This window comes from Pteropus alecto, unplaced genomic scaffold (assembly GCF_000325575.1).
Source record: "Pteropus alecto unplaced genomic scaffold, ASM32557v1 scaffold25, whole genome shotgun sequence".
In the NCBI taxonomy this organism is placed as follows: Eukaryota; Metazoa; Chordata; class Mammalia; order Chiroptera; family Pteropodidae; genus Pteropus; species Pteropus alecto.
The window spans coordinates 6785256-6813210 of NW_006441955.1; the positions used below are offsets into that span (position 1 = coordinate 6785256).

General features: G+C 50.2%; 1 protein-coding gene across 1 annotated transcript; it reads right to left on the reverse strand.

The window, feature by feature from the left end:
- Positions 1-7693: 7693 nt before the first annotated feature.
- Positions 7694-27728, reverse strand: TTC22 (tetratricopeptide repeat domain 22). The gene is made up of 7 exons (XM_006919245.1): positions 27065-27728; positions 13791-13846; positions 13495-13610; positions 12719-12837; positions 10768-10929; positions 8885-9037; positions 7694-8358 (listed from the first exon to the last, which is right to left on the reverse strand). Exons 1-7 carry the CDS (start codon positions 27629-27631, stop codon positions 7822-7824), a joined length of 1710 nt encoding a protein of 569 aa, XP_006919307.1. The 5' UTR covers positions 27632-27728; the 3' UTR covers positions 7694-7821.
- Between the last annotated feature and the right edge of the window lie 227 nt (positions 27729-27955).

The window sequence follows — 27955 nt, forward strand, 5'->3', positions numbered from 1 at the left end:
TCTACTTGCTGAATTAATGTCATTCTACACAATTCTCTCAATTCTTAAGAATGCCCTGCTAAAAATGCAACCAAACAAAATCTTAGCAATAGTTAATCTGACGACAACAGCCCCTCTTTGAGCACCTGCTTTGGGTTAGCTCTGCAGAGCATTGGGCACAGCTAGAAGTCTGGGGCACAGCATAGGTGCCCCAGGCCAGAGGGAATGATCAAATGTCACTCACATCTGGGAGGATGATAGAAATTGAGTTCCTTTCAATATATCTTTGACTTTTCTCTTTGGTGCAGGATTTGGATGAGCTGTGAGTGGAACAAGGTGGAGTTCATGCCTTCCAGAGCTAGTGGCTTACAGAGAGGAATACAGTGTTTGGATCCAGACAGACCTGGGTTTGCTTTCTAGTTCCTGCACTTACAGGCTGTGTGACCTGGGGCAAGGAACTTGACCCTTCTGATCTTTGGCTATACTTCAGTGAGGTCAGTAACCTTCTCGAAATGCTGTGAAGAGCAAGAAAACAACATTACAAAACAATGTAAACTAAAAGTTCTGTATAAATAGTAGTAATAGAAATACATTCAGATTATTCTTTTGTGAGATTAAGTATATAATGAGATGATGACTTTTAAGTAATTAAATGAGATTATGTATGTAAAGCACTCGAAGGGCTCCTATTAGTGCTCAGTATAGGATTAACTTTGCATCTGCTGTTCCTCCACCCAGCAGTTCTTTCCTGCCACGTCCACCTGGTTCACACCTTCAGCATTTTCAGGTCTCTGCTCAAATGGTACTTTTGCAGTCAGGACTCCTAACCTTCCCGCCTCCCAGCACTCCCAATACTCCTTCTCTGCCTTTTTTTTTTTTTAAATAACATTTATCACCATCTAACATATTAAAATTTTACCTAGTTTTTGGTTTATTTGTGTTACCTCTCCCTCAACCCAAGTAGGATGCAAACTCCATCTAGGAGGGTATGATTTTTGTTTGTTTTTTTCACTGCAACATTCCCAAGGGGCACCAAACTTTTTCTATAAAAGACCAAACAGTCGATATCCTATGCTTTACAGGACATATGGTCTCTGTCACAGTTACTCAACTCTGTCGTCGTAGCCTGAAAGCAGCCATAGAAGTATGTCAACAAATAAGTATGACTGTGTTCCAATAAAACTTTATTTACAAAAATAGGCAGTGGGCCAAATTTGGCCTGTGGGCTATAGTTTGCCAACCCCTGGTTTAGATCATTGCCTGGCACATTGTAAATCTTTATATATATTTGTTGAATGAATTAATTAGTGAATAAATGAATGAATGAGCACGTGGCAGCTGGTACAGTGCCTGGTACACAGCTGGCACTCGATAAATGCATATTCCTTCCTATTTTATACTTGTCGAGTGAACTCAAAAAGAGTCTAAAGGCTTTGCTAGAAATTTATTCAAAAGTCTTAGAGTTTGCAAACTATGAACATAGCTAGGTGAAAACCCAGATGTGTTTTGAAGAAGAAAGAAAAGAGTTATTATAGTAAAAAGTACATTCTTGAGAATTATCTGTTCTGTATTCTTAGCTGTAGTGCTGGTCCAGGATGTTATTAGTCAGATGTCAGGTGGTCTGGATACGTGAATCCTTCAGGGAGTAATCAGAGGGTTATCTGGAGGTCTAATATATGTCCAGATGTATATGTAGGCATTGATGCAGGACTGGAAAATCCAAAAGTTTTAAGTTCCCAGGCTAGTTAAGTGATTCAATTTTATATATTCCCTATTTTCCCTCTTTCCTCATTAATACATACAACAAAATAGACCACAGTGTGTTGTATTAGAGGTACAAAGAAGGTGCCAAGGGAGTGCTGAAGTGGTGGAGTCCTCCTCTTTGGATAAAGGGAGACGTTGAGGGTGTCAAAAGCTAGGCGTCCCCAGAAGTAGACCCTGAATCAAAGAGTCTCAGGCAAGCAGTTTATTTGGGAGGCGATCCCAGGAAACACTGGTAGAGGAGTGAGGAAATGAAAGAGGGGAAGGGCCAGGAATGAATACAGGGTGTGATAATGATAGAGCCGGTTGCTGTTGTGGGCAACTGGCCTCAATCCCAATGAGACCTCAGGGGGAATGTGGAATGTGCCTCGGAATGATCCTCCCCACCCTCACCCACCATGAGGCTGGGGTATTCTCCAATTTCCATTCCCCATTAGTTGAAGGCTGCTCTCAGGAGTGACAACTACCCAGTGCTTCCAATCAAGCAGAGAATTGCACGCGGGGGCTTGCAGTAAGATGGCTTCAGCAGGTACCTGGTAGGTGAGGGGAGAAGGGACATGGCAGGCACTGAAATGACACTTGAGCTGGCCTTACAGGATAAATTTCCATTTTGTTTAAGATACTGTCTTCAGGCCTTTGATGCCTAAGGCTAACCCTAACCCTAACGGGACAGCCGCTAATGCCATTCCAATGGATAGATAGCATTTTATGTCTCTGCACCCAGTTGGAAAATTCTCTGGGAAAGACTCTGATTGACCCATCTTGGGTCATAGGTCAGCTCTTGTGGTCAGGAGGTGGGGTATAAAGACTGGCAGCCCTCTGCCTCCATGCAGAGTGGGGAAGTTGCAATTCCTAGCCCAGGAAGAGGAGGTGTGCTATTACCAGCAGGGAGGGGCTCTGGGCAGATGCAGCAATAGATCTCCGCAGTACATATAGAGGTTCTTTTGTTTGTTTCTTTTACTTTGTGGATGACAAATAAAACTCACAGAGTTGCTGCAGTTAAATGAAACAATTTACATGCCAAAACTGAACAAGCTCCACCACAGAGCTATTGCCAGGTTTGGAAACATAAACATGAAAAATGCATTCAGATTTTTAAAGTGTTCAGTTTATAGAGCAACATATGTGATGATAGAAGAGAAAGTAATCATCTAAACTCCAAATAATTAAAAAGCCATTCATTAGTGCTCTTTAGCCCGCCTGCCATACAAGTCAGTGTGGAAGGACCTCAGGAAAGTTACTGAACCACTCCAAACCTCAGTTTCCTCATCTGTAAAATGGAGACAATGCTGATACATAGCTAGCTCATGAGCTTGTGAAGATTAAATGGAGTAGGGCATGTGAAATTCTCAGTAAATAGTTATGGCGATACTGATGACCGTGATTTTCTTTGACCTCCCTGTGGGAAATCTTCCTTGTTCGGTCGAATTGTTCTTCTGTGGCCACCTAGAGGCCAGCTGAAGCTTTGCCACAGCTCCACAGTTTTTGCTCACCACTGCTGCCAAGAGTATCGCCCTTCGCCTCTCCTCATCAAAATTAGAGAGATCGTATTCCAGGCAGACCTGGGAGGTAGGAAAGGTGCTCCAGGCAGGCGGAATAGGGTGTGCAGAGGCAGGAAGCGGGAAGCAAGGACAAGGAAGAGCCTGTGTGATGTGCAGCCTGGAGTGGCTGCCCATGGGCAGGAATTGAGGAAGAAGGAGGGAGCTGGCTGTGCCCCTAACCCCATCAGCAATCCTTGCCAGTGACTTCAGCCCCACGGAGATGGGGAGGGTTTCTCACTGGAAACATGCCTGCCATGTTGGGGATCTGTTTCCATCTGCTCATTTTACTGCTGAGTTGTAAAGTGCTAAATGTCATTATCCTCCCCTTCCTTAAACAAGAAAAAAGTTAACAGCCTGAGAAAAGGAGATATTTCACTTCATTTGGCATCCAGCCACCATTATCCACACAGGGTGCTCCCTTGGGGCCTGATTAGAGACGGGAAAAGGCCTGCTCTGTTCTGCTTTCAGCTGCAAGCAGCCCCTCTGTGCAGGCTCCTGCCTGGGCCCTGACAACTGCAGGCCAGGTCAGAGCTCAGCCTGGCCATTGGCAGAGTAGGCAGCCACCTTTTGAAGAACTCAAACACCATACTAGGTACAACAGAAAGAGAATGGGAGTCAGAAGAAAGTGACTTATTTAAGGTCAGCATGATTATTAGGGTCTGTTCCGTGTGGTCCCAGAAGCTGAACTTGAATCAGGAGATAAAACCACAGAAAAGAGGATTTCAGCTCAATAGGAGAAGCTCAGAAGACAGACTAGTTGAAAATGAATTGATTTCTTTCAGAGGTAGTAAGCTGCCCATCTGCCAGACATGTGCAAGTAGCTCAGGACACTCACTGTTGAGAGGAGTCCTACTTTAGATGGAGAGGCTAGAAGAGGTGATGACTAAGGTTCTTTCCAGCTCTGAGATTCTAAAAATCTATAACTGAAAAATCTCACCTGTTTTCACGATCTTTAACATGCCTTGCTCACAGCGGCTAAACATGAGTTCCAGTTGCCTGATGTTGGCTGTTAGTTAGATGCAGAGGAAAGAATAGGCAGGAAGCATGAGGTGTGATTTATCTTCATTACTCTGATTATGAGGTCATTAGGCTTTTAGTCTGTAGTGCTCCCCTAAGGATCTCCTGCTGCTTTAGCTGTGTGACAGACAGTTGTTCTCCCAGCTGCCCAGTGGGCAGGGGTGTTCCACAGGGCTCAAAATTGTAATTACATGAAGATCAGCCACCCATTAGTCTCCCCCTACCAGCCAGAGCCACAGTCCTGGGAGACTGCCAAGGCCTGGCCTCAGCAGTGGCTTGCTGAGGTGAGGTGGCCAAGGACAGCCCCAGGGACAGCCATTCTCTCCTCCCCACTGGGCCGGGGAAAGGCAACTATCACAGAATGTGTATGTCTGGTTTGGAGGGGGAGAGGTAGCCAGCTCTGCCAGCTAAAATCTTCCATAGTTTCCCATTGGTGTCCCCAGGTCCCTACTGTGGCCCACAAGCCCCTGCATAACCTGCTCTGCAGGGTCTAGCCTGTGAGCTCCCTGAAGGCAAGGACAGGTCTATTTTGTTCTCCTTTGGAGCCTCAGAGCTTGGCACTCAACCACTACTTCTACGTATTTGTTCAGTAAAGGAATGGAAGGCTTGTAGTCCTCCTGGACTTGACAGAAATAAACTTGGCAAAGGAGGCAGCCTTGAAAGGGCAGAGACAGTGGCCCACAAGTCAGGAAGTGGGATTCGAGTTTGCATCTGTCATTGAGTCATTGCTTGACCTTGTCCAAGTCTCCACTCTTTTGTCTCAGTTTCTCATTTTAGGTCTCAGTTTCCTAATTGTAGAATTGGAGAATTGGCCTAAGGCTGGAGAGGAGGCAGAAAGAAAGCCCATGCTTTCTGGTTGAGCTCTGGCCTCAAATATCCTTAGGATGCAGACCTGGCCCCAACCTCAAAACTGTGGACTAGTGATGGAATAACCTGTTTGGGACTAAAGTAGTCATGTGAATTTACTCAGTTCAACTGCTGTGAATTTACTCAGTTCAACAACCCAAACTGAGCCTGTCTTTGTGCCAAGTTCAGTGTAGGACCCTGGGGCCGAAACAGTTGTGGTTCCTGCTATAAAGAATCCAGGGTTGGGGTGAGGGCGGGAAATAGACATGACACAATTATGATCCAAGGGGAAGGAGTAAATGCAATACAATGCAACACAATGCCCTGAGAGCTCTCCATGCACAAAAGGGAGTGATTAATGAGAGCTGGGAGGATTTGATAAGACTTCCTAGAGGAAGCATCTTTGAGCTGAGCACTGGGAGAGAAATCATAGGAAAAAAACCCAGCAGAGGGATAAGATGTACAAAGGCACAGAGGAAAAGCAGTTTGGGAACAGAGTGCACTGGGGGGAGAGGACAGGGCAAAGGAACAGGTTGAGTTGGTGATCACCAACCCAATTCTAGACCATAGATGACACATCTCCCAGGAAGGACTGTTTTAGCAGGCAGCACAGAATTGGGTAGGTCTGATGCAAATCCTGGCTCTTCTCATCCTTATCTGTGACCTCGGTCAGTGTCTCAGTGTCCTCACCTGTAAAATGAGCATGATAACGCTACTCCCCAGGGCTGTGGAGAGAATTACAAGTATGAAGTGCCTAGCACATAGGAGGCAGTCCTGGAAACGGGGTTTCCTATCTCTTGGCTTTTGGTCAATAGCCGGAGAGAAGCTACAGCAGGTGTTTGTTAGTCATTTATATGATCAGTGTGAATGAGATTATCAGAAAGAAAGTTTATTAAAAAAGTTTAACAGGAGGAGGCAATTCAGGGAGAAATGCGTGACCTTGGGAATGGGAAAAGCAAGGAAGGAAACAAATTGAGAAGCCTGGGAAGCAAACTTCACTAGCTTCTCAATTTTGCCAGCAGACTGCCATGAATTTAATTTGTCTGTTTGGGGAAGCAGGTGAAGAAAGAGATGGTTTCCTGTCCTAGGGAATGTCACAGGTCACAGTTGTGGGTGGAGAAGGGATAAGGGGAGAAGTGGACAGGGATCTGTGTGCCGCTTGCTGTCGAGTCGCCTCCTGATTCAGCTGCAATGAAGGTGAGAGGGAGGAGGGAGAGACTGTCACTGCCCACAGCAGTGAGCCATAATGAGCCATGAGGTAGAATCTGGAAGTCTCAGGGTGGCCTCCAAGCTCAGGTTTCACAAGTGCTTGGATTGCCACCATTAGACTTAGAGTATTATCCCAATGGATATCAGCGCCTTGTGTGACAGGCGACACAAAAACACTAATGCTTTAGTGTTAATCAGTTTATTGGTATTTTTCCAAACCTGAAAAACGCTGACAGAAAGTTTGAGATACAAGGGAAGGGAGGCTAGGAAGTGTGATCCTGGGCAAGCCACTTCCCTTCGAGGGCTCTCAGTCTTCCCATCTGCACAATGAGAGGGTTGGAGTGTGTGATCTCTACGGACTGCACTTCTCAGTCCGTTCTCCATCTGCCATTGGAGATGTGAGAAGCAATGCAGGGGTGCTGGCCTATCCCTGGTTAATGCCTGAGGATCAGGGATATGAGCAAAGCAGTGAGTATAACTCTTTAAAGAAAGAATTAAATATATGCAAAATAAATCACAAACCATTATGGGGTCTTGCCATTGCAGCTATGAATAACTAGCTTTTGTGGAGTCTGGCAAGAGCTTAATCTGGAATTTTAAGTTAAGTTAGTTTTTATAGGTAGGGCCACACGAATCCAGGATGGCCATTCTAAGATTTGATGGCAATCAGAGTCTAAGTCTTTAACAATAAAATTCGACATCTAAGATTCTATGACTATGATTCCAAGAGTGTAAAATTCCAACGTTTTCTTCATTCTCCTGTAAAAGGTTCAAGACTGAGCACAGAAGGCATTTCCTGATGGGTGGGGCACCTGGGTTCCCAGAACAGGTAAGCCAAACAAAGGTTCTAGTGATGGGCTTTATTCCAGGTTGTCTGAGGGCCGTGCAGCCCATGCTGAGCATAGATGAAGCTTGCTGGAAGACCGCTAGCCAGGTAGGAAAGAGCTCTGGGCACACAGATGTAGACCATAGCCTTGGCCCTTACCTGCTCACTGTGCAGCTTTGCCCTCTGCTCTAGCCATGGCTATTCTGGCTGCAGGACCCAAGACCCATTCCAGTCAGTTTAAGTAAAGAGGGATTTATTATAAGGATAGAGTGTGGCTCATGGAATTCAAAGACAGGCAGTCAGGCCTCAGAGTCGCACTGGAAGCTAGAAAACTGCCACAATGGTGGCAGTTATCTTCTGTATTTCTCAGGAGACGCACAGACATCTTATTTGCTCTGCACATTTCTGGCCTTCAATCGGCAGTTTCCCAGGGGTCTCTTGTGTCTGCACCCAGCCTCCCTTGCTCTCCCGAATCAGATCCTTCTTTCTCAGTGGGCATGTCAAACTGCCCTACTGTCTCAAGGTCCTCATTCCGATTCCAGAAAGAGAATCTGATTGGCTCCACTCACCAGCCAGCTGATAGCAGGGCCATTTCCAGCGCCCAGACCTGGTAATCAGCTGTGGACAGGGCCTCAACGTCCCTCAGAAGGAGAATGCGCGGCGGCCCCGCGGAGCTCCCGAGCCCTCGCCATCGCGTTCCATGGTCTCAAAGAGCAGCCGCACCAGCGCCGGGCGGCCCTGGGCCACCAAGGCCCGGGCCAGCCCCAGCACTTCCTCCGTGTGACCGCGCCACACTCGCTGCAGCTCCTGGCGCAGGCGCGCTGCCGGGTACTTGCCCTGGGCGCAGCGCAGCCAGGCGTCCACCTCGCGGCCCAGCTCGCCGTCGCTCAGCTGCGCCTGGCTCCACTGCGCCAGCAGAGCCTCGAGCAGGCAGCCGAAGCCCTCGGTGTGGCTGGAGCCCGTGTCGTCCAGCTCCACCGCACGCTTGAAGCAGGCAGCCGCGTTGGCCTCCTCGCCCTTGATGCGTAGGCACTTGCCACGCAGCAGCTGCAGCTCAGGCAGCATGGCACCCAGCTCCGACTCGCCGGCCTTGGCTAGGAAGACCAGAGCCTGGTTCAGCGCGGCCTCGTCCACTGCCAGCATCTCTTGCACCGCATCTACGCCCATGTAGTAGTAGACCTGGGGTGGGGCAGTGAGGTGAGCCTTTCTTCCCCAGTCGTGGCTGCTTCCTGATCATTCTGTTCCCACACTTGCTTTTTAAAAAATATAATTCATTCATTCCCAACCTCCCTCCTTTGACAATTATTTACGGCAAATTTTGGTCTCCCTCCCCTAGAAAAAGAGAAACAGTACTCCTTCCAGCCCCACCACTCTTGGCCACATAACATTGAGCCAGGCAATTTCTGGGCATCAGTTTTCTCGTGTAAAATTATGATCTTGTCACCTCTTGGTAATCATCTCCTCTGGATAAAGAATGATGGCCCATACTTTCTGAGTGCTTAGAAAGATCAAGGCCTTGTTCTAAAAGCTGTACATGTATCGTCTCATTTAATCCTCACCATGGCTACAGAAGGTGAGTACCGTCATGGGGCAGGGCCATGCCCCCGTATTCCTCCCTATGTCCTCAGTTCCCAGGCCTGGTCTGGCAGATAGTAAATAGGTTCTTACTAAGTCATGGGCTAACCAAGTCAAGAGACTGCCTTACCTGGCCGATGTCCAGGTAGATCTTGAGGCCTGGGCACACCTTGACCACTTCCTCGAGGTCAGCCTTGGCGCAGGCCAGGTGATTCCTGTCAGGCATGCCTCCGAGCCCCATCTTGGCCCGCTCCAGGTCGTGTAAGTAGGCTCTGATGTGGACCTGCCCACAGAGTCAGCTCAGTGACGATGCTCCAAGCAAGGACCCCCATCCTTCTTTCTACCCTAAAGGAAGTCAGTCTTTTTCTTAACAGCAACTCAGAGAGGTTCTGTGGTGCAGCAGAAAACCCCTGAAACTGAGACCCAGGAGTCCTAGGTCCTAGTCCTGTGCCAAACTGAGCTAGCCACTCCCCTTTTAGGGCTTTAGTTTTACCCCGCCTGTACAATGAGGGGGTTAGATGAAGTAAGAGCCCTTCATCCATTCACCAGTTCGTTCAACAAATATCTTTTGAGTGCTTACCATATGCCAGGCCCTGCACTAGGTACTCGGGGTGCAATGGTGATAAGACAGATGAAGTTACTGCCCTGGTGGAACTTAACATTCCAGTAGGGAGATAATCATGAACAACAAGTAAACAGTACCATTTCGAGTGGTAATAAGTGCGATAAAAAAATAAACAGGGTGAAGGAATCAAGGTGATTAGGGGAGGGGGTTATTTTAGCTAGGATGGCAGTGCCGATTTTGTGAGAGTCCAAGTAAGCAGGCAGTTTGGGAAGAATGGCAGGTGGCTCCAACTTACAGGCATCAAATTACAAATGATTCCAGACCCTCGCTTTCACCCCCACTTTCTCCCTTTTTCCCCACACTAAGAGAGCATCATGAGGTGAGGGATTGGGGATGGAAGCTCTGGTTTTGTTGCCAGTTGGACTTGGCTAAATTCCAACCCCTCCCCCCTTATTAGCATGTGAGTTGCAGGCGGTTTCTCAACCTCTGTGAGCCTCATTTTCCACATCTGAAAAATCAGTACACTCATATCTTCCTTAAGGAGTCACCATGACGATTGAGAGAACATAGTCTAGCCAGGACCCAGTACATGAGTTCATTTGTTCATTCATTCATTCAACAAATATTCATCGAGTGCCTGCTATGTGTCAGGCATTGTGCCAGGCACTGAAGGTACACTAAAGAGCAAAATGACAACATTCCCTGCCCCCGTGGAGCTTATATTTTATAATACATAAGCAAATAGAATATTAGAGAGTGATAAGTGCTAAGGAGAAAAAGTAGACCAAGAAAGGAGGACATAAAATGCTAATGAGAGGTTGACATTTTCACTAAGATGGTGCTCAAAGCTCCTTTTCATTAAGACCTTAGGAAGGGAGGGAGGAAGCCAATAGGACATCTGGGAGAAGAGCATTCTAGGCAGAGGTCCTGAGGGGAGATCTTGCCTCAGGAACAGCAAAGAGGCCAGGGGGGCTGGAAGAGAGGGAGCTGAGCGAGAGGTGGGCAGAGGGATGTGTGTTAGATGTTACTTTACTTAGTCTTCTGACAACTTTTAAGACAGGTGTTGTTATCCATAGCTTCCAGATTTGGAAACGGAGGCTTGGAGGGGTACGTGGTTTGCCCCAGTCCTGGAGTGGTGAGTGGAGAGGTCAGATTTCAACCCAGGTCAGTGTGACTGCACTGGGTACTAATCAAGAAGAGGCTGCAGGTCATTGACCAGGTCATTGACCAGGTCATTGTAGAAGGGAGGCCTGCAGTGGACGGGAGGCTCCTTCATTCTTTCACTCTACGATTGTATAGAACACAAATTGTGTGCCTTGATGACTCCTAAGCTCCTTTCTGCCGCAAATGCTCCATTACCTTTGGGCTCTGGCAATAGGGTCTTGGCTCCTGGCCCTTGTTCTCTGGTGTCTGATGGTAGGAGGAGCTGGAATTAGAGGTTGACTCACCTTGGCCCTTGTGCAGTATGCCTGCCAGTTGAGCTCTGGATCTCGTAGAACATCCAGAGCCATGTTGCAGGTGCCAATGGCCATATCCTGCTTTCCTAGGAAGTGGAAGATTTTGGCCAGGCGATTCAGGATGGGGGGTTGGTCCTTGGCAATCTCGATGGCCTGGGTACGGGAGGAGGGTAAGAGCGAACCATTTGTCTGGTTGTTTGTAAGAACTGGATAAATGATGCCTGACTTTCAGGAACCCCATCTCTGGATAGAGCCATGTCACTTCAATGCTCTTATTCCCCATATCCACCTACCAGTAAGCTCAGTCTTATCATGCAGCCCAACACTTTGAGGTACAACTCACTGGTACTTAATTCTCAAGAACTCGACTCACTGCCATGCTCTCTGCCATGTTCATGGGTCACATCCAGTGAATTCCTCCAGACCCCTCTTCCTCAGACACATCTAGCGCCTGCTCCCCATTTTCCTGGGGCAGGTGGGAGGAAGGCCCAGAATCAGCCCCTACATCCCCCGTACTTATGCAGTGCAGTGTTTCTGCCTGGGCCCACTTACCCCCTAGTACTGATGGCTGTCTGTCCTGTGTGTCCAATCGGTACTGATGGCTGTCTGTTCTGTGTTTGTTGCTGCCTCTGAAATGGTGGGCCCAGCCCTGGCACAGAGTAAGTTCTCGAGGAGGGGCAAAGGCACCGTGTTCGTTAGATTGGACACAGCTCTCAGAAGACTCATGAACCACTGTTTATGCTCTGCTCTATTTTAAGATCTCTCATTAAGAAATTACCCATCACCCACCAGTAAACATTAGGGACGTGCCCCACGCAGGGCACTGTGCTGAGTGCACAGGTGAAGTAAATGAATATCACAGGGTCCCCAGCGTTCAAGAAGGACTTCAAAACTGAACTGAATGTAAAAACTGCCACATAAACAAGGTGCCAAGAATAAGGGTTGAACATTACTTTCCAGTTTACAGTGAATAGTTTGTCTGCCACCTCCTTTGAGTCGCTCAATCTCCTAGAAGGTAGGCAGATCACATAATTAACAGATGAGGAGGCTGGGAGATGAAAGTGATTTGCCTTAGGGGCACATGGCCTGTGGGCAGAGCCAGCTACAACCACCCATCCTCTTTCCACTGGGCCATTGCACGTGGGAAGGGAAAATGCAAACCAAAGCCTGCTGGGGCTATGCCTGAGGGTATATCTGGGAAATGGTGTGTAGATTAGAAGACAAACCTGGAGACAGGTGGTGGCCAGACTGGGCCTGGGGAGGGTCTGATTCTTAGGCAAAGAGGACTAAAGATTAGGTTGCACTTAAAAAAAAAAAATTGTTATTATTTATGCCTGCAGCATCTGGTCTTCCTAGGTGGTCTCCCATGCAAGTACTAACCAGGCGCAACCCTGCTTAGCTTCCGAGATCAGACATCGGGCTTCTTCAGGGTGGCATGGCCGTAGACCATGGAGTGTGGCTCCACTGGGGTGTGAACCCAGGACATTGTGCGTGTAAAGCAGACGTGCTAACCACTGTACTATGGAACCACGTCCGCACTTTTGTTTTGGACGAAGAGAAAGGTCGGGAGTGTTCCTAGGTGGTCTCCCATGCAAGTACTAACCAGGCGCAACCCTGCTTAGCTTCCGAGATCAGACATCGGGCTTCTTCAGGGTGGCATGGCCGTAGACCATGGAGTGTGGCTCCACTGGGGTGTGAACCCAGGACATTGTGCGTGTAAAGCAGACATGCTAACCACTGTACTATGGAACCACGTCCGCACTTTTGTTTTGGACGAAGAGAAAGGTCTGGAGTGAGGGCACTTCCTGGTGGGCACACAAGGGGCGGCGGGGCGGCGGGGAGTGGAGGGTGACACCCAGAGAAGTAGTGAGTTTCAGGAGAGGAGGCTGGGGTGTCAGGCTCTGTCCCAGTTTGGAGAGTGGGTGTGGATGGGGACACGTACCTTGCCAAAGCAGTCCAGGGGGTCGGTCCCCGAGTACCCGCAGTCATGGACACCCATGGGGGTGGTAGAGAAGGTATCCTTCCTCTCTAGCAGCATCCCGAGGTAGCACCAGGCCAGAGCTGGGGTGAGGGGTAAGAGAAGGTCTCTAGGAAGCAGCAAGGAGGAGAGAGGGAGGGGAGCCAAGAGGAGGGAGGGGGCCAGCTCCCCCAAGGTGTCAGCCCCAGAAAGACAGAGGGAGAGTCAGCGGCATGAAACCATGGAAGGCCACCCAGGGTCCAACCAAGAGAAACAAGGTAGAAAGAGGGGACGTGTGAGTGCATGGACGAACACACAGCAGTGCTTAATCTGTGTTTACTGCGTCACTTAGGGGACCTCCCTGAAGGTGCACAGCTCCTTTGACTCTGACTCTTCGCCAACCCTGAAGTCCTAGTCCCTGTCCTAGCTGTGTGGCCCTGCAAAAAAATGACTTGGCTCCTCTCCAGCACAGTCTTCATTCCCACCCAGAAAGTGGGGATGAGAGGCCGGATGGAGGAAGCTCTTACATTCTAGGCCTCGAGGCACACACTTGGATATATGCAGTTTCAGTAATTTGTGATTGGTGTATTCACCTGTGCAAGGCGTGTGAGCTCCTTGAGATGAACAAGCGAGTATATGAGACAGAGGGTGAGAGAGAGAGAAACAAGGTCCCCAAAAGGGAGGCCGTACTAGAGGAGGGGACAACGATAGAGACAGGTGCAGGGAGAGGCTCGTCTCCCACCCGTCCCCAAGATCCCTACCTCGGTGGTGGGGGTCGGAGGACTTGAGAACTTGCCGGAGCAGGGCCAGTGTGCGGTTGAAGGCAGGCAGCCTCTTCTGCTCCTCAGTGTCCAGCTCCAGGAAGATGCCATCTAGTCTGTGGCCGAGAAGAGGATGCAGCTGGTAGGTATCCCCTTCTAGCTGTCCCCAGCATGCTGTAAGTCCTCCCCTCCCCAGGCCAATGGCAGGGAGGGGAACTCGGGGAGCCCTTGCCATAGAGATGAGTTCCAGGCCACACCTCCCCCCCGCATTTTGTGCTCTCCCTTCCCAGCCTGACCTGATGAAGAGCGTTGCCATGGTGAAGTACCAGCCTCTTTTCTCCTCCATTGGGATCTAGGGAAGCAGAGAAGGGCCCGTTCTACTGTTATTGCGGGGCTCAGGCCGTGGTTCATACGTTCCTATGCTTTCTGCAAACCCTGAGAAGCAGTCAGTACAAGGGCTTTGGCCTTAACGCCCTTGGTATAGTCCTGGCTCTGTCATTGACTGGGCAGGTGGCCTTGGGCAAGTCACTTCACTTCTCTGACCACAGAGGATTTGACGCGATAACCTGTGGGAATGCCCCATGTGAGGAGGCCAACACAGTGTGAGTGTGGGATACATTCCCTCCCCTCCTGTCTTGCTCCCCAAGCTAAGCTCCCCTCCCCTGGCTCCCTACCTGTGCTCTGCATCCCCCCACACTGGAGCCCACACTCCACTGGCCACCTTCTCTTTTCCCCACCATCCACCCACTTCTCCCCTTTGGTACCACCCTTCAGCTCCCACCTTCCCGAGAAAGCCCCTTTAGCATGCTGAGTGATTTCAACCAAAACCCAGGACCCCCCTGAGCTGTTTCCCATTGTTATTCTTGCCAACCTTCCTGTGCATTTAGACTGACTTGGGCACCAGATAAAATATTTATGCCATTATTTATGGGAGTAGCTGCTCCTGCCTCGAGAAGGAATTTTAATGAAAACCAATAAAACCCCTAGTGCATATCAGCAGCTCTGCTTCGGGCTCCGGCCCCTCCCTCTGCATTCATCTCCCTCCGATGATCTCCAGGGTTGATTCTGCTCTCAGCAGCCCCCGCCCCCCACCCGCCCCAATGCTGCCTCCTCAGCTTAGGATCCCCATCATCCCTCCACCCACTCTCAGTAGCCAGGGTGAATGCATTCAGTCCAGCCAGCATTTCTGGGCATCTACGGTATGAAGCCCTGTGTTGGGTGCTGTGGGGATGTGGAACTGAATGGGATCTGCACCCTGGCCCAAATGGGCTCACAGCCTGGCTGGGGAAACAGAGCCAGCCATAAATAATAGGGCTTGACTAAGTGCCTGCCTCGTGCCGGGATCTTGACACTCATCATCCCAATTTCACAACAACTTATGAGGTAGATGTCATCCCCATTTTACAGAGAAACACGTTGAGGCTCATAGAGGTAAAGTGACTCGCCAAGCTAACACAGCATGTGAGTGTCAGAGCTGGGATTCGAACCCCTTTTATTAGGCTCCAAAGCCCATGCTCCCATCACCACACTGGGTTGCCAATAACTATAATAGGAGACAAAGTTTGATCAGGGCCCTGAAAGGGATGCAGACAAATGCGGCAGGATGGAAAGGCCATCCCAGCCAGAAGATTCTGAGCTCTTGCAGAGGATGGGCTGTAAGGTGGGTCTCGAATAGCGGTGGCATTTCAGAGGGCGGGATGGGGGGACAAGAGAATTCTAGATGGAAGGCTCAGCATGGAGATGTGGTGAGCGTGGAGCATGGTGTGTGTAAATGGGGTGTGGGCTGAGCTAACACCAGCAAGTTATGTTGCAGCTGTGCTAGGGCAGCCATGGATGAGCTTGGAAGGAGGAAGAGAGGAAGGGGACCTGATCCCACTGAGTGAGCCCAGGCCCATGCCAGAAGACCAAAAGAGACACCACAAATTGCATTTCTCAGCCACGATTCCCCAAGTATCTTCATGTGTGGCCCAGGCTGGGTAGTGGGGACAGGAGAGGAAAGGCAGGCCTTACTTTTAGGAGCTTCCTGTCTGGCAGGAAAGTCAGCACCAAAGACACAGAGTAAAGGAAAGCCAGGGGTATGGGAGGAGGTACCCTACATGATCCAGGGGTATGCCAAGGCTTCCAGAGAAGGACAAGCTCGAGCAAGGTTCTCAAGGACAAGTAGGAACCACCCCAGTGGATACAGTAACAGAAGGCATTCCACATGGAGGGGACAGCATATGCAAAAGTAAACATAGTATGTTGGCAGCTGCATGCAGCCCCAAGTGGCCGGAACCCCAGCTGTAAGGAGTTGAGGGATGAGCCAGTAGGGGTTTACCAAGAGGGGCTCTTGAGTGCCAGGCTCAGGATTTGTAGCTCATCTGCGGGGCAGCAGGGCAGCAAGGAGCCATAGATCCAATACCAAGATCCAATGTGTTTTTATATTCACATCGCCTTGGAGAGTAATTCTGTTACTTAGGTGGGAATATGTGTGGGCGGCTTTAGCTGGGAACAGAGCTGTCTAGAGGGGAGAACGGCAGGTCCCAGGGGTTAAAGGGTATCCTTGAGAGCTCAATGAGGAACACTGGCTAAAGCAAAAGGCTGGGGTAAGCTGCTGGATAACCTTACCTGCTGCACCTACACAGGACCTGGGACAAGGGAAAGGAATTCAGATTCATGGGTCAACTACTGTGGGCCAAGCTGGCTGAAGACCTGGACATAACGTCAGTGCCTGACCATGGAAAGACTGAAGGCATGTGTGTCTCAGGTTCTTTGGCTGCTCATGGGCATGATCTCATGACCTCTGACCCCATGCCCACTTTGAGGCTGGCCAAACCGAGTCATGGTAGGGAGAGATAGAGCCTGTTTCCTCTCTGAGGCTCCTGACAAGGAGGTATAGCCACCAGCGAGAGCAGGCATAGAGACATGGTGGCTGTAATGCAAACAGCAGAGGCTCAGGTGGCTGGCCCTGGGTGGATGAGTTACCCGTCAGGGCTGCTTCTCCATCTGCATAGGGGGATAATAATACAGGTCTCACAGGCATTGTGAAGCAGTGCCCAGCTTGGAGCACTTGTTCCATTAATGTTTGCCCCCTTTCTCCTGGTTTGGGTTAAAGCTGAACAGAGTTAGGGGTGTCTAGGAGGCTGCTCTGTCCACTGTGACCTCTTTCGGTTCCCTATGAGACAATGAGGTCTCAGGCCCTCAGGCCCCAGGAGTTCAGAGGCATCCTGCCTAACCCCACTCCCCACCCCCTGCTGTGCTCCTACGGCCTCAGATCTCCTAGGGTCCCCAGCACCTTTCTCTCCTCCACAGGTCCCAGGGTTGGAGAGTAATGTGGTGTCCCCAGGGCTCTCTCTGGTTCATAGCTACTCTCTTGTCTGGTATTCAGGCTGCAAGAAATTAAATTATGTGCCCCAAATCACACAGTTAATACACGACAGAGCTGGGACTTAAACTCATGGCCTCATTGTCCTAGCTCCAACCCTTGTCCGCAACACTCAGTTATCTTGATCAATCTCTTTATTATATCTCTGAGTACACTAAGACCACAGAAGTGAAGCAACTTAACCAACAGTCACACAGTAGTTAGTATCGGCTTAAAACCTAGTGGTTTCACCACCACTCTAAGAGTCTGGTTATGGTTTGAACTAAGCAAGCAATACGACCTACCACCTGGTGGCAGTATGTTTGAATGGCAGGGGCAACTCCACAGAGTTTACTCTCTTCCCCATCCACTTGAAGACTAAAACTGATTTTCGGAAAAGTGGCTAGCTGACTGACATCTATATGACAAACCTCAAACATAGTCCCTCCTCAGATTCCTGCTTAAGAGTTACATTTGCAGGAGGGCTTATAGGGTTGCATATATAGAACAGATCTGGTCTGAAGCCTTGCTGTGCCTGAGGTTTAATCCTCTACTCCTGTGATGAAGCTGGTAGAGGCTGTTCACTCTGCTGCACAAGTTTGGCCCTAAAATGGCTGTCTCTTTAAAAATCCTTCTGGTTGTAACTGAAGCAGCAGCTGAAGCTGTTACCAGGGGCAACCTGGCAAGCCACAGTGCGTTAAATTAAATTAAACAGGCCTCTGACTGCTCCCTCCCCTCCTGGAGGAGGGAGGGGCTGTTCTACCTCTCTCCAGGAGAATAAAGTTGCTGTGAAACCTCTTACACGGCAAGGAATTCACTTTCCGAGTTGATGGCTCCCAGAGGCAAGATGTTTGGAGGCAGCCTAAGAGGGGCTGAAAGGACCTCTGCCAGAGACGGCGTGTTTGCTTAAGGCCTGCCTGGTGTGGGATCTGGGCAGGACGCCCCACTCTTTTTCTCATTTCGTCCTCATCATGACCCTGTGAGCTCGGGGTTCTACAAGAGGGGGCTGGCCAGCGTGTGAGTCGGCTGGAGGGGTCTCAAATTAGGCTGCTGCTCCAGCGGCAGACCTTTGGGAGGGGACTGGGCAAGGCCCAGGCTCCAGCTCTGACCCTGGAGTGAAATCCTTAGATGTTGGTGCTAACCTCTTGCTTGAGGGGTTCTCAGGACATTTCTCAGCCCCTCTGAGGCCCTCACTATTATTTCCCTCATGTTAGAGATGGGGAAACCGAGCCTTGAAGAGGCAGAGATTTGCCTACTTAACCTGATATTTCAGGCCAGGTTTCTCTAACTTCCGGTTCATGTTTTTTCCCACAACACCTAGCTGTAAGTGTTTGTACAGTGCTTATCATTTACAAAGTGCACTCCCACAGATCCATGTGATCCTCAGAACATCCCGTGTGGTATGCAAAGTGGCTTAGCATTACCCTCTTAGTACAGATGGAAAAACTGAGGTGAGATGATGTCCTCGAAGTCACACAGTGAAAAAGCCCGGACTGAATCCTGGAAATGGTGCTTTTTTTTTTTCTTTTCTTTTTTACTACACTAAGAATAGCAAAAATAAAAATTTTAAAGAATTTTTATAAGAGTTTATTTGAGCCAAACTGACAACATATGCCAGGGAGCAAGATCTCAAATGGTCCAATAATAGCAAATTTTATTGAGCACTTGCTACGTACCAGGCACATAGTTTGCATGCGTTAACACATTCGACTCTCTCTAGGGTTACTTACGAGGTAGAGACTACGATTATCCTGACTTTACGGATGAGGCAACTGTGGCCCTGCACCCAACTACCCTAAACTAGTGGTTCTCAAAGTGTGGTCCCTGGACCAGCAGCATCAGTATCACCTGGGAATTTGATACAAGAGCAGATTCTTGACTTGCTGAATCAGAAATTCTGGGAGTAGGGCCCAGCAACCTGTGTTTCAACAGGCCCTCTGATGCACCCTTGTTTGAGAACCACTGCACTAGGCTCTCACTGTACCACACTGTGGGGAGCCGAGTCAAAACAGGCTGGCCAGTGGATCTCTTTTAAGTGAGCCAAAGCATCAGAAATTGTGATCCTCTAGGTGACAAAGGTGGGTGACCTGGTAGAACTTGCAGAGACTAGTAGGATTAGAATAAGCCATTTCAGAGAAGGTTTTTGTTAACTTGGAGGCACAAGGATGGATCTTAGCCATTCCATTTATTTCAAAAGGTGGCCCCCAAAGAAGGAAATGTTGGGGTCTTGGTTATTTTAAAGGATTTCCATAGAAGATCTTTTAGTATATAGCAATGGCTTACGATTCTTTGTGCATCTGAACAAGTTATACAGAGACTTCGTTAGTTCTTAAGGAAAATATTTGCCTTGCAATTTGAACTTTGCCCGTGATGACGCTGTTTTCTACATTTGGGAGTCAGTTCCTGAGAGCTGACTAATCTTCTCTCAGGGGAGGGGGAATGAGAAGAAGGAAAGAGAATGAAGATTTCTTGAGCATTGACTATCCACTGGGCAATTTAGCGCATCATGGCACTGAATCCTTATAACAGTCTGAGAAGGTAGTAAATGCATCTTCCTCCTTTTACTGGCAAGGAAACAGAGGCTAAGAAAAAAGCTGTGGACCAGCCCAGCCCCACAGCTCAGGGTGGAAGTGCCAAGATTCAAGTTCAGATCTGCCTCCCTCCAACGCCCTCATTCTTTCCACCTCATCACACTGACCCTGTGAAGGCTGACACTGCAGAAAGAAAAGTAGCAAGGTGGCAGGCCTCAGGAATATATTCTTCCTGCACAACCGGAATGTCCTCTGTAATGACACAGAGCAGTCTCCCTGCTCCGAATACTAAGCCCTGCCCCAACCCCACCTGGGCCGGCCCTGCCACCTGCGGTGCCATGTACAGGAAGGCAAGGGCAGCGGCTTTCTCCTCCCCAGCTCATTCCTTCCTCAGCGGGTGTGGGGAGTAAACGGATGGGACTGGAGACCCACCCTTGCCTCTACCGCCTTCAGAGATCCTAGAAAGGCCACTGGCCCAGCCTGGGTCTCAGCTTCTGCACCTATAAACAGGGATGATCCACTTGGCCTGCCTGTGTCACAGGCCTGTTAGTGGGGTGCTCAATTTGACTGGGTGGAGGAGATTCGAAGGCTGTGTGTTATGCCATGGAAGTAAGTCACCAGTGTGTCCCTTTTTTGGGTTCCCTGGATGGTTCAGTGTGAATCTTAAGATTTGAGCAAATTGACTGCAGTTCCTTGTGTGTCACTCCCTTTTTGGTCTTAGGTCTGTTGTGCAAATGCAGGCCCTGCGGGTCATCTTTGCTTTTCACTTGTTCCTCAAACTTGCAGGACTGCATCGAGCAGCTTCTCTATTCCACTGTCCCTAGAGAAAAGGGACCCTGTCCTGTCCTGAGTCCAAATTCAACTCTAGCACCAGTAGAGGTCTGAAGAAGTATCTTGCCCTCTGTAGTTATAATAGTTATGCCTGAGTTTGCTCAGCTCCTCCCATAGGTCCATGCTGTGTGTGCCCTTAACATACTTTCTTTTTTTCTGTAAAAGAGGCAGTTGGGCCAGGTGATGCTAAAGGCAGCTTTGACCCTGGGGTCCTATATCAATGCGGAGGGGAGATCTAGTTCCCGAACTTGCCAGGTAAGTAGGGAGAGAAGCCACCAGAAAACTCAGAAGGTGCTGATACGCAAATGTGAGTGGCATCAAGGCCATGAGAAGGCTGGAGCCAGAACCTCAGGGAAGTTATCCCTTAATCTGGGCTTTATGTCTGAGACACCCCAGTTCAGTTCCTGCCAGCCACTCACGGCTGTATGCCCTTAGGGAAGTCACTCGATCTCTCTGAGCCTCAGTTTGCTCATCTGTAGAATGGGGTTAAGACCAGTTCTGATTTCCTAGCATTTCCATGAGGAGCAAGAGAGACAATCTAGGAAAAGCACACGAGTGCACAGCTCATCATCTAGCGGTCATCCATCTCCTTCTCTAGCTGAACCAAATCAAACCACTCAGATTTGTGGAGGGGTGTGTGTGTGTGTGTGTGTGTGTGTGTGTATTTGCAAGCACCATGGGAGGATAAACCCTGCCTCTGATCCCAAAAATTGGAGATAAACTCTTAAGTCCTCAAAATACCATCCCCCACATTCCTCAAGCTGTGGTTTCCCAGCTCCAGATGTATATTTGTGCATTTTCTTCTGCCAAGATGTTTGTTCCTTTCCTCACTTCTCTGCTTCTCAAAGTTTTTTCTGTCCTTGAAATCACCTCAACCACCACCTTAGTCCAGCCCCCTCGTTTGACACAGGAAGAAACGGAGGCCCAGGGAAGGGAGGTGACTTGCCCACTGTCCCACAGTCAGGAACCCAAATCCTGGCCGCTGACTCTGAGTGGGGTCTTCCTCAAAGTCATTGCTCTTTTCCCAAGGCTGGTTCTGGGTCAGGATAAGGGAAACTGCAAGAAAGGCAGAGGGAGGCAGAGAGAGGAGCAGGGGCTCACTTAGAAGAAGAGTCTGGGGCTCCTGTGTGTCCTTGGTCCTGGCATAAACATCAGGGGATAAGGACAAGACACCTGTGTCCATTGATGCTTGCTGGGGCCTGGCCTTCCCTCTGTGACACCAATTAATCCTTCCATAGCCCTGTCAGGCTGATGTGACTGTTCTCATTCCACAGAGAAGGACATGGATATTCAGAGGTTAAGCAACTAGCCTAGGTCGCACAGGGCATGGCCGGCAGAGCAGGGATTCCCCTGCGGCCCGCACTCCCACACTGACACGCTGACCGAGGTCACACCTGCATGTGCCTTACACAGTGTACCAGAGTTGCCGGTGTCTGGGGGAAGTAGGGAGAGAGAGAAAGGAAGGTCGAGGGAGAGAGAGAAGGGGGCATGTGGAAAGAAGTGTTCGTGCGTGCGTGCGTGCGTGCGTGCGTGCGTGTGTGTGTGTGTGTGTGTCTCTGTGCATGGGGGGGTTGGGGCCCCTGAGATTACTGATGGGCCACGCCCTTGGCCTTCCTGCTAGGTCCCTACCTGCTGGGTGTGGCAATTGATTGGAACATTCCACACCTTTGTGAGGCTGACCTACCAGCACTGCCTACCTCCTCTCCTGCCCCTGCTGGCAGAGTGAAATCTAGTACAAAGGGTCACCCTAGGCAAGTCAGTTCCTTCCCTGAGCTTGTTATGAACTTGGTACAATGGGGAATCACAATACCCAACTGGCAGTGTGTCTGTGAGGTTTGAATAAGAATCAAATGCACCAATGAACATAGAATTCTGAGCTCAGTGCTGGGGCACAGGCTGAGATTAGCCACGTCTGCGGCAGCAACGATCCTCGTTGTCACCAGGGCCTGCCCCGGGCTGTGAGCAGGGTGCAGGACCTGCAAGTGTGCAGCAAGCAATGCATGCGTTAACCCACCGATATTCCCGGAAAAGGGGAAGAAACTCAAATAACTGAGTTAGCTTGGGATGGGGATGCCCCTTTTTTAGAGAAATATAAGTTCGAATTAACTTATTTACAAAAATAATAGGAATTTTAAGGCTTAAAATTCAGTTATTCAATTCAATTAAATTTAACAATAATCATAAACTCCTCCGGTGTGTCCAGGTCCAGTTCTGTGCTGGACACTTGGTGAGGGAAGACAGAGAGAAGCCCAAGATAGAGAGATTAACCTCTAGGGGGCAGATTCCTTGGAGAAAAGCCAGAGGCTGGGAATGGTTCTATTAAAAAGCAACAGCAAAGCACTGTGGGGTCAGGGGGCGGGCAGGGAGGAGCAATGGGCCCCTCACGTGATCTATATCCTGCCTGGAGCCTTTCGTGTTCTCTCCCTTATTCCTCACAGCAACCCTGTGAGACAGATGTTAGAATCTCATTTAGCAGATGAGGAAAATGAGACTTAGAGAAGTGAAATGACTCGCCTGTAGACACCTGGTGATGGAGGCAGAATTTTAACCTGATCTAATTCCAAAGAGTATGATCTTAATACCCATTCAACCTTGAGATTTGCCACCAAGAATCCATCTGTGACTGTGGGGGTGGGGGTGGGGTTGGGGTGGGGGGGGAATGGGAGGAGGGGAGGAATGACAGATGAAAGCAATCTGCTTCATCATATTTTTGTAACTTCAGAAAGAGGAAAGGGAGGGAGTGAAGAGCTGAGAAAGGAAGTCACAGACACTCGCCCACACAAACACTCTGCTTATTTTTGGGTTATGGGTTGAATTATTAACTTCTATAATGTTTTCTCATAATTTTCGTTAGCAGATGAGCCGCTATTCATTGGTTCTTTAGCTGCTCTTTATCTTTTGAGCTCCAAGGGCTCTCCCCTGTCTGAGACAGTTCCAGCCCCATGAAGATGGAAAATCCCTTGCAGTACAGGGTCAGCCAGATCTCCGGCTGCCCACCCCAGCTGTGCTCCTGAGGGTGGTGACCCTATCGCTTGGGAGTCTCACAGCTGCTGCTCCACTGTCCCACCTTGTCCTTCCCCAGCCCCAACTCCGACTTCATCTCTGCACTCATCCTTCCCCACCTGACTGCCGATTCATGGCAACCCACCTTCTCTCTTGACACCTCCTCCACCCTAGATTTCCAGGAGGTGGTCTGTGAGGGGTCTCTCAACACCCCACCAGCCATCTGCACTACATTTATCACACCCCCACTTTTCTGACCATTCCGGAAAGAGCAAAGGCTTTGAAGTCAGGCAGAGTAGAGTGGATTCAACTTCCACATGCTAGCTCTGTGGAAAGCCTCATTGTGGGCCTCCTCGCTCCCAGTCCGAGGCTCTTTACGCCCCACTCTGCTGCCGTGGGCAAGGTACTTAGCCTAGCTATGCCTCAGTTCCCACATCTGTAAAATGGGACTAGAGGGTTCTTGTGAGGACTAAGATAAAGTCCGGAAGGCACCCACAGAAGACATTCATAAATATTATTGTATGAAGTTGTATGTTGTATGAAGGAAGGCTTCAAGGGGGAAGTGAGATTTGAGCTGTGTTTTGATGGATGGAGTCTGCTTTCTAGGCAGAGGGAACAGTAGCTACACAGGGAGGTATGAAACAGCACATCATGTTTGGAGAAGGGTAAGTAGTTTAGAGTAAGGTTCAAGGGAACTAAGAGGAATAAAGCTAAAGATGAAGGCAGGAACCAAACTTCAGAGACCACATAGTAGTTCTTCAGGGCCATTATGTGCTCTTCCCCATGAAGCTCTGGCTCCCCTCTTTCCAGGCCTCATCCCCTGTTCTAGTGCAGCTGTCACCAAAGGTCTCAGGCTCTGCAGGACCCCCGACAGGCCCTCTGCTGGGCGTGCTCTTACCTCCTTACTGCCAGTCCACTCCTGCCTCTCCCAGACCTCCCTCAGTCACTTGTGCTAAAAGGAAGTATTCCTTCTCTGAAACTCAGTCACTGCCACTCTGTCCCCAGGACCTAGACTCTCCAAGTCATTGCTGACTCCAACACTGGTCCTGATGTCCCCAAAGCATGCATCTTTATCTTTTGTCAGTGTCTGGGAGCCTGTTTTCAGTTCAGAAAGGATGGTCTCTGGTGTACAGCACTCAGAGATGACTGTCACATGGCACAGGCCATGTAATGAATGCCTGTGACCTCAGCCAGTTGTAGGCACTTCTCTGATTTGTCCCTTCATCTCCTGCTCCCAGACGAGGGGCCCAGGAACAAATGTTTCCTCCTTCCTTTGTCTTTAAGCTTCTTCAAGATAGGGCCTGGCACATAGTAGATACTCAATAAATGTTCAGATACTGAGTATATGCTTCTCAGACATGGCCTAGTTTACTGTGATTATCCAATTGAAACATAGGGTCAAAACTTTCACCCTATGTTTCAATTGGATAATCACAGTAAACTGAGGCAGAGATCACCATTATTTAAAGTTCATGAGGCAGATGCCAAGGCTAGAGACAATAAGTGACTTGTCCATAGCCACACAGCAAAATAATAAGGGAGCTGGGGACTCAAACTGAAGCCTCCTGACTCTAATTATAATGAAATCATTATCATTAGCCTAACTGCAGCTATTTCTTGAGCACCTACTCCTGCCAGCTACTTTATAAGCACGATCTCTTCTAATCCTCAGATGATAAAATGTAGGGGGAGGCTCTAAATCTCCACTTTCTCCTGGGAATTGTGATGGTGGGCTGACAACAGCTGCTCTGTCCAGACCTGGCGAGCAGCAGCTGGGCCAGGCCCAAAGACATAGCACAGAACCTGGTGGCCACCTCCCACCTGATGCAATCAGCTTCCTCCCTGGAGCACTAGGCAGTGCCCTGCTTGACATTCTCTCCTCTGGGAAGTCACTCACTGAGCAGGTGGCCTTCACGATGGCTGGGCTGCTTGGCTGCAGGAAGGGAGAGGCCGGCCGCCATTCCATCCCTACACCCAAACCTCTGCCTCCCTGCTCACCTCCTCCAGGAAACCTTCCCCCTGAAAGCAGAAAGGGACCTTGGAGACCACCTAGTCCCATTCCCTGTCCCCCTTTCACAGATGGGGAAACCATAGCCCAGATAGGAGAAAGCCTCATCGTGGGCCTCCTCGCTCCCAGTCTGAGGCTCTTTACGCCCCACTCTGCTGCCGTGACCATGCTCAATACACATGACGCCTGCCAGGCCTTCCACCGAGGGCAGCTGGCACTCAGGGGCTCAGGCTCAGGCTTTGAAACAGAAGACCTGGGTCCCTGTTGGCCCCATTCGATGGCCGCAGCTATACCCAGCATGGGGCGGAGGTGACTCTCAGGCCGGGAGAGGCAGGGGTCATCTGTGATCCTGCTGTCTCAGTGCAGGCCTGATTCCAGGTGCTTTCCAAATATCAGCTTTTAGTTATGTCATCAACCAGATGAGAACGTCCCCATTTTACAAATGAAGAAGCCGAGGACATAAGTACTATTAGTATCTCCATTTTGCAGAGAGGGAAATGGAAGCTCAGAGATGCTAAGGACCAACTAGAAGTGAGAGAGCTTGGAGGAGTTGGGATTTGGACCTGGACCATCTGACCCGGAGTCTATTGTCTTAAACTACACACAGTACTGCTCCCCTTAAGTCAAGTCTGTGCCCTCCACCCCTACCCCCTGAAGTCTGGACTCCATATTTCCTCTCTGAAGCCATAGGCTTTGGTGGAAAAGGCTCCAAAGGGGTGTGCAGAAGCTTTGTAAATGAAGCCCTGTGTGAAGGCTTGTTGTTATTTAAATATCACAAATCTAAACCATTATGAAATGTCATCATTATCAGCTGAACCCTGCCTGTGCTGTGCCTCCACAAAGAAGTCATGGTACCTCGCTGAACTGAGGTTTCCACTTCTGTAACAGGAGGACAATGCCCTCTACATCATTCCTCTGTCATCCAAGGCAGGTTGCCTTTGAGATGGTCCTCAGGGACCATCCTGGTATTAGTGCCCTGTGGCTTAGACCTACCAATTCACTTCTACTGAATAGAATGTAGCAAAAATGATGGGATGTCCATGTGGCAAGGACCCAAGGGAGGTCCCTGGCCACAGCCAATGAGGAACTGAACCCTGCCCAGGGGGAACAAAGGGCAGTAGAACATGGGAAAAGCCTGGCTGGAAAGGCGAATATGACAGGAGGAGGGTAGAGATCAGAGAGGGCCTCAAATGCCCACGACTTATCTGCTAGGTGGTGGGGAGTCACTGAGGGTTATAAGCAGCTGAGGGACATGACCAATAAGATTGTGCGACATGACAGGGTGGAGGATGAGGCAGAAGGGTCAAGCCAGAGGGCAGGAACCCAGGCAGGATGATGGAAACTACACTGGTCCAGGCAGGGAATGATAGAGGCGGGGCTGACAGAGGGAGGCTGGAGAGGTGGGAATAGACTTCAGAGATAGGAGGCGGCAGAATGGACAGGATTCGGGGTCTGAATGAATGGGGATGAGGGCTGAGTCTGAGAGAGAAGGTAGGAATGCTGCTCAGATTTCTGGAGGGATGTCTAGTTGTGCCTTTTACTTAGGTGGGTGTGCACAGGCACTTGGACAAGTGCTTGCTGGGAGGAGAAGGTGAGAGGGATGAGTTGGCCAGGTTGAGTTTGTGGTGTTGCCAGAAGAGAAACCTAAGCAAGTTGCCTGGCTGGAAAGCAGGTCCTTCCCTAGCTAGCCCAGCAGACTAAAGCTAGACTTGGTCTGGGATCCAAGAAGGGGTTGGAGAGGAGAGGCACATTGGAAAGGGAGCCAAAGGGCCAGGGTGTGGAAAGTATGAGAGTGTGGGGGCGACCCTGCAGACGTTAGGGGCCACGACCCCAGCCCGGGGAGGGGTTACCCACCTGCTGCCCATAGCTCAGCGCCTTGTCGTAGAGCGTGATGCCTGCCGCAAGCACCCGCGCGCGTTCCTGCGGGCTGGCACAGCCCACGTCGAAGCCGTGTGCATAGCCCTGCTCCGCCAGGCAACGCGCAGCGCGGAGCTGGGAGTCGCCTGTGGCCTCGGGGTCAGCCGCCAGGCCCATGAGGCCGGCCAGCCTCCCGGCGCACGCCTCCTCCTCTTCCTCCTGCCCCAGCTGCCCGTACACATGCGCCAGATTGGCCCAGGCATTAAGGTTGCCGGGGTCCTCGCCGACCACCTCGAGGAAGCGCTCACGGGCCTCGTCCAGCTCCTCTAGGTAGAAGGTGAAGGCGCCCAGGAGGTGGCGCACGGCGGAGCGCTGCGGGGCGGACACTAGCTCGAGCTCCTGCCGCAGGCCGTCCAGCTGCAGCTTCAGGTCTCGGGCGCGGAGCGAGGCTGGAGAGCGCGGCTCGAAGTTCAGCTGCATCTCCAGGTGGAAGTGGCCCGGGAGGTAGTCCAGATCGTCAATGAGGGCGTCCAGGTCCTCGGCCGCGGTCTCAGGCTCCGCCATGTCTGCCCTGCTGCTCCCGGGGCCTCGCCCTAACCCTGGAGGCTGCGGAGGGCCGTGGATGGAGCGCCTCCCGAAGTGAGCCCCGAGCGGGAGGCGAAGGTCAACGTTCAGGGGCCCAGGGCGCAGCCACCTCCTGGTCCCGGAGCGCCTCCAGCCTGTGGGTGGGTCCGAGCGTCGGCCCAGGGTGCGCCCTGTGGGTGTTTCCGCTTTCGCTGCTCAGCGGCTCTTAGACACCTGCATTGCACAACCAGGTGTGCCAGACAAACAGGTGCATTGCCAAATGAGGGGCTCGTAAATCCTGGTGCATGACAAAAGGCGTGTTTT

Coding starts and splice junctions, on each gene's coding strand:
- TTC22 (XM_006919245.1), bottom strand. CDS start 27,631: ATGGCGGAGCCTGAGACCGCGGCCGAGGACCTGGACGCCCTCATTGAC. Junction 9,038..10,767: donor CATACTGCACAAGGGCCAAG/GTGAGTCAACCT, acceptor CTCTGTGGGCAG/GTCCACATCAGAGCCTACTT. Junction 8,359..8,884: donor TCTACCTGGACATCGGCCAG/GTAAGGCAGTCT, acceptor GCCCCACCCCAG/GTCTACTACTACATGGGCGT.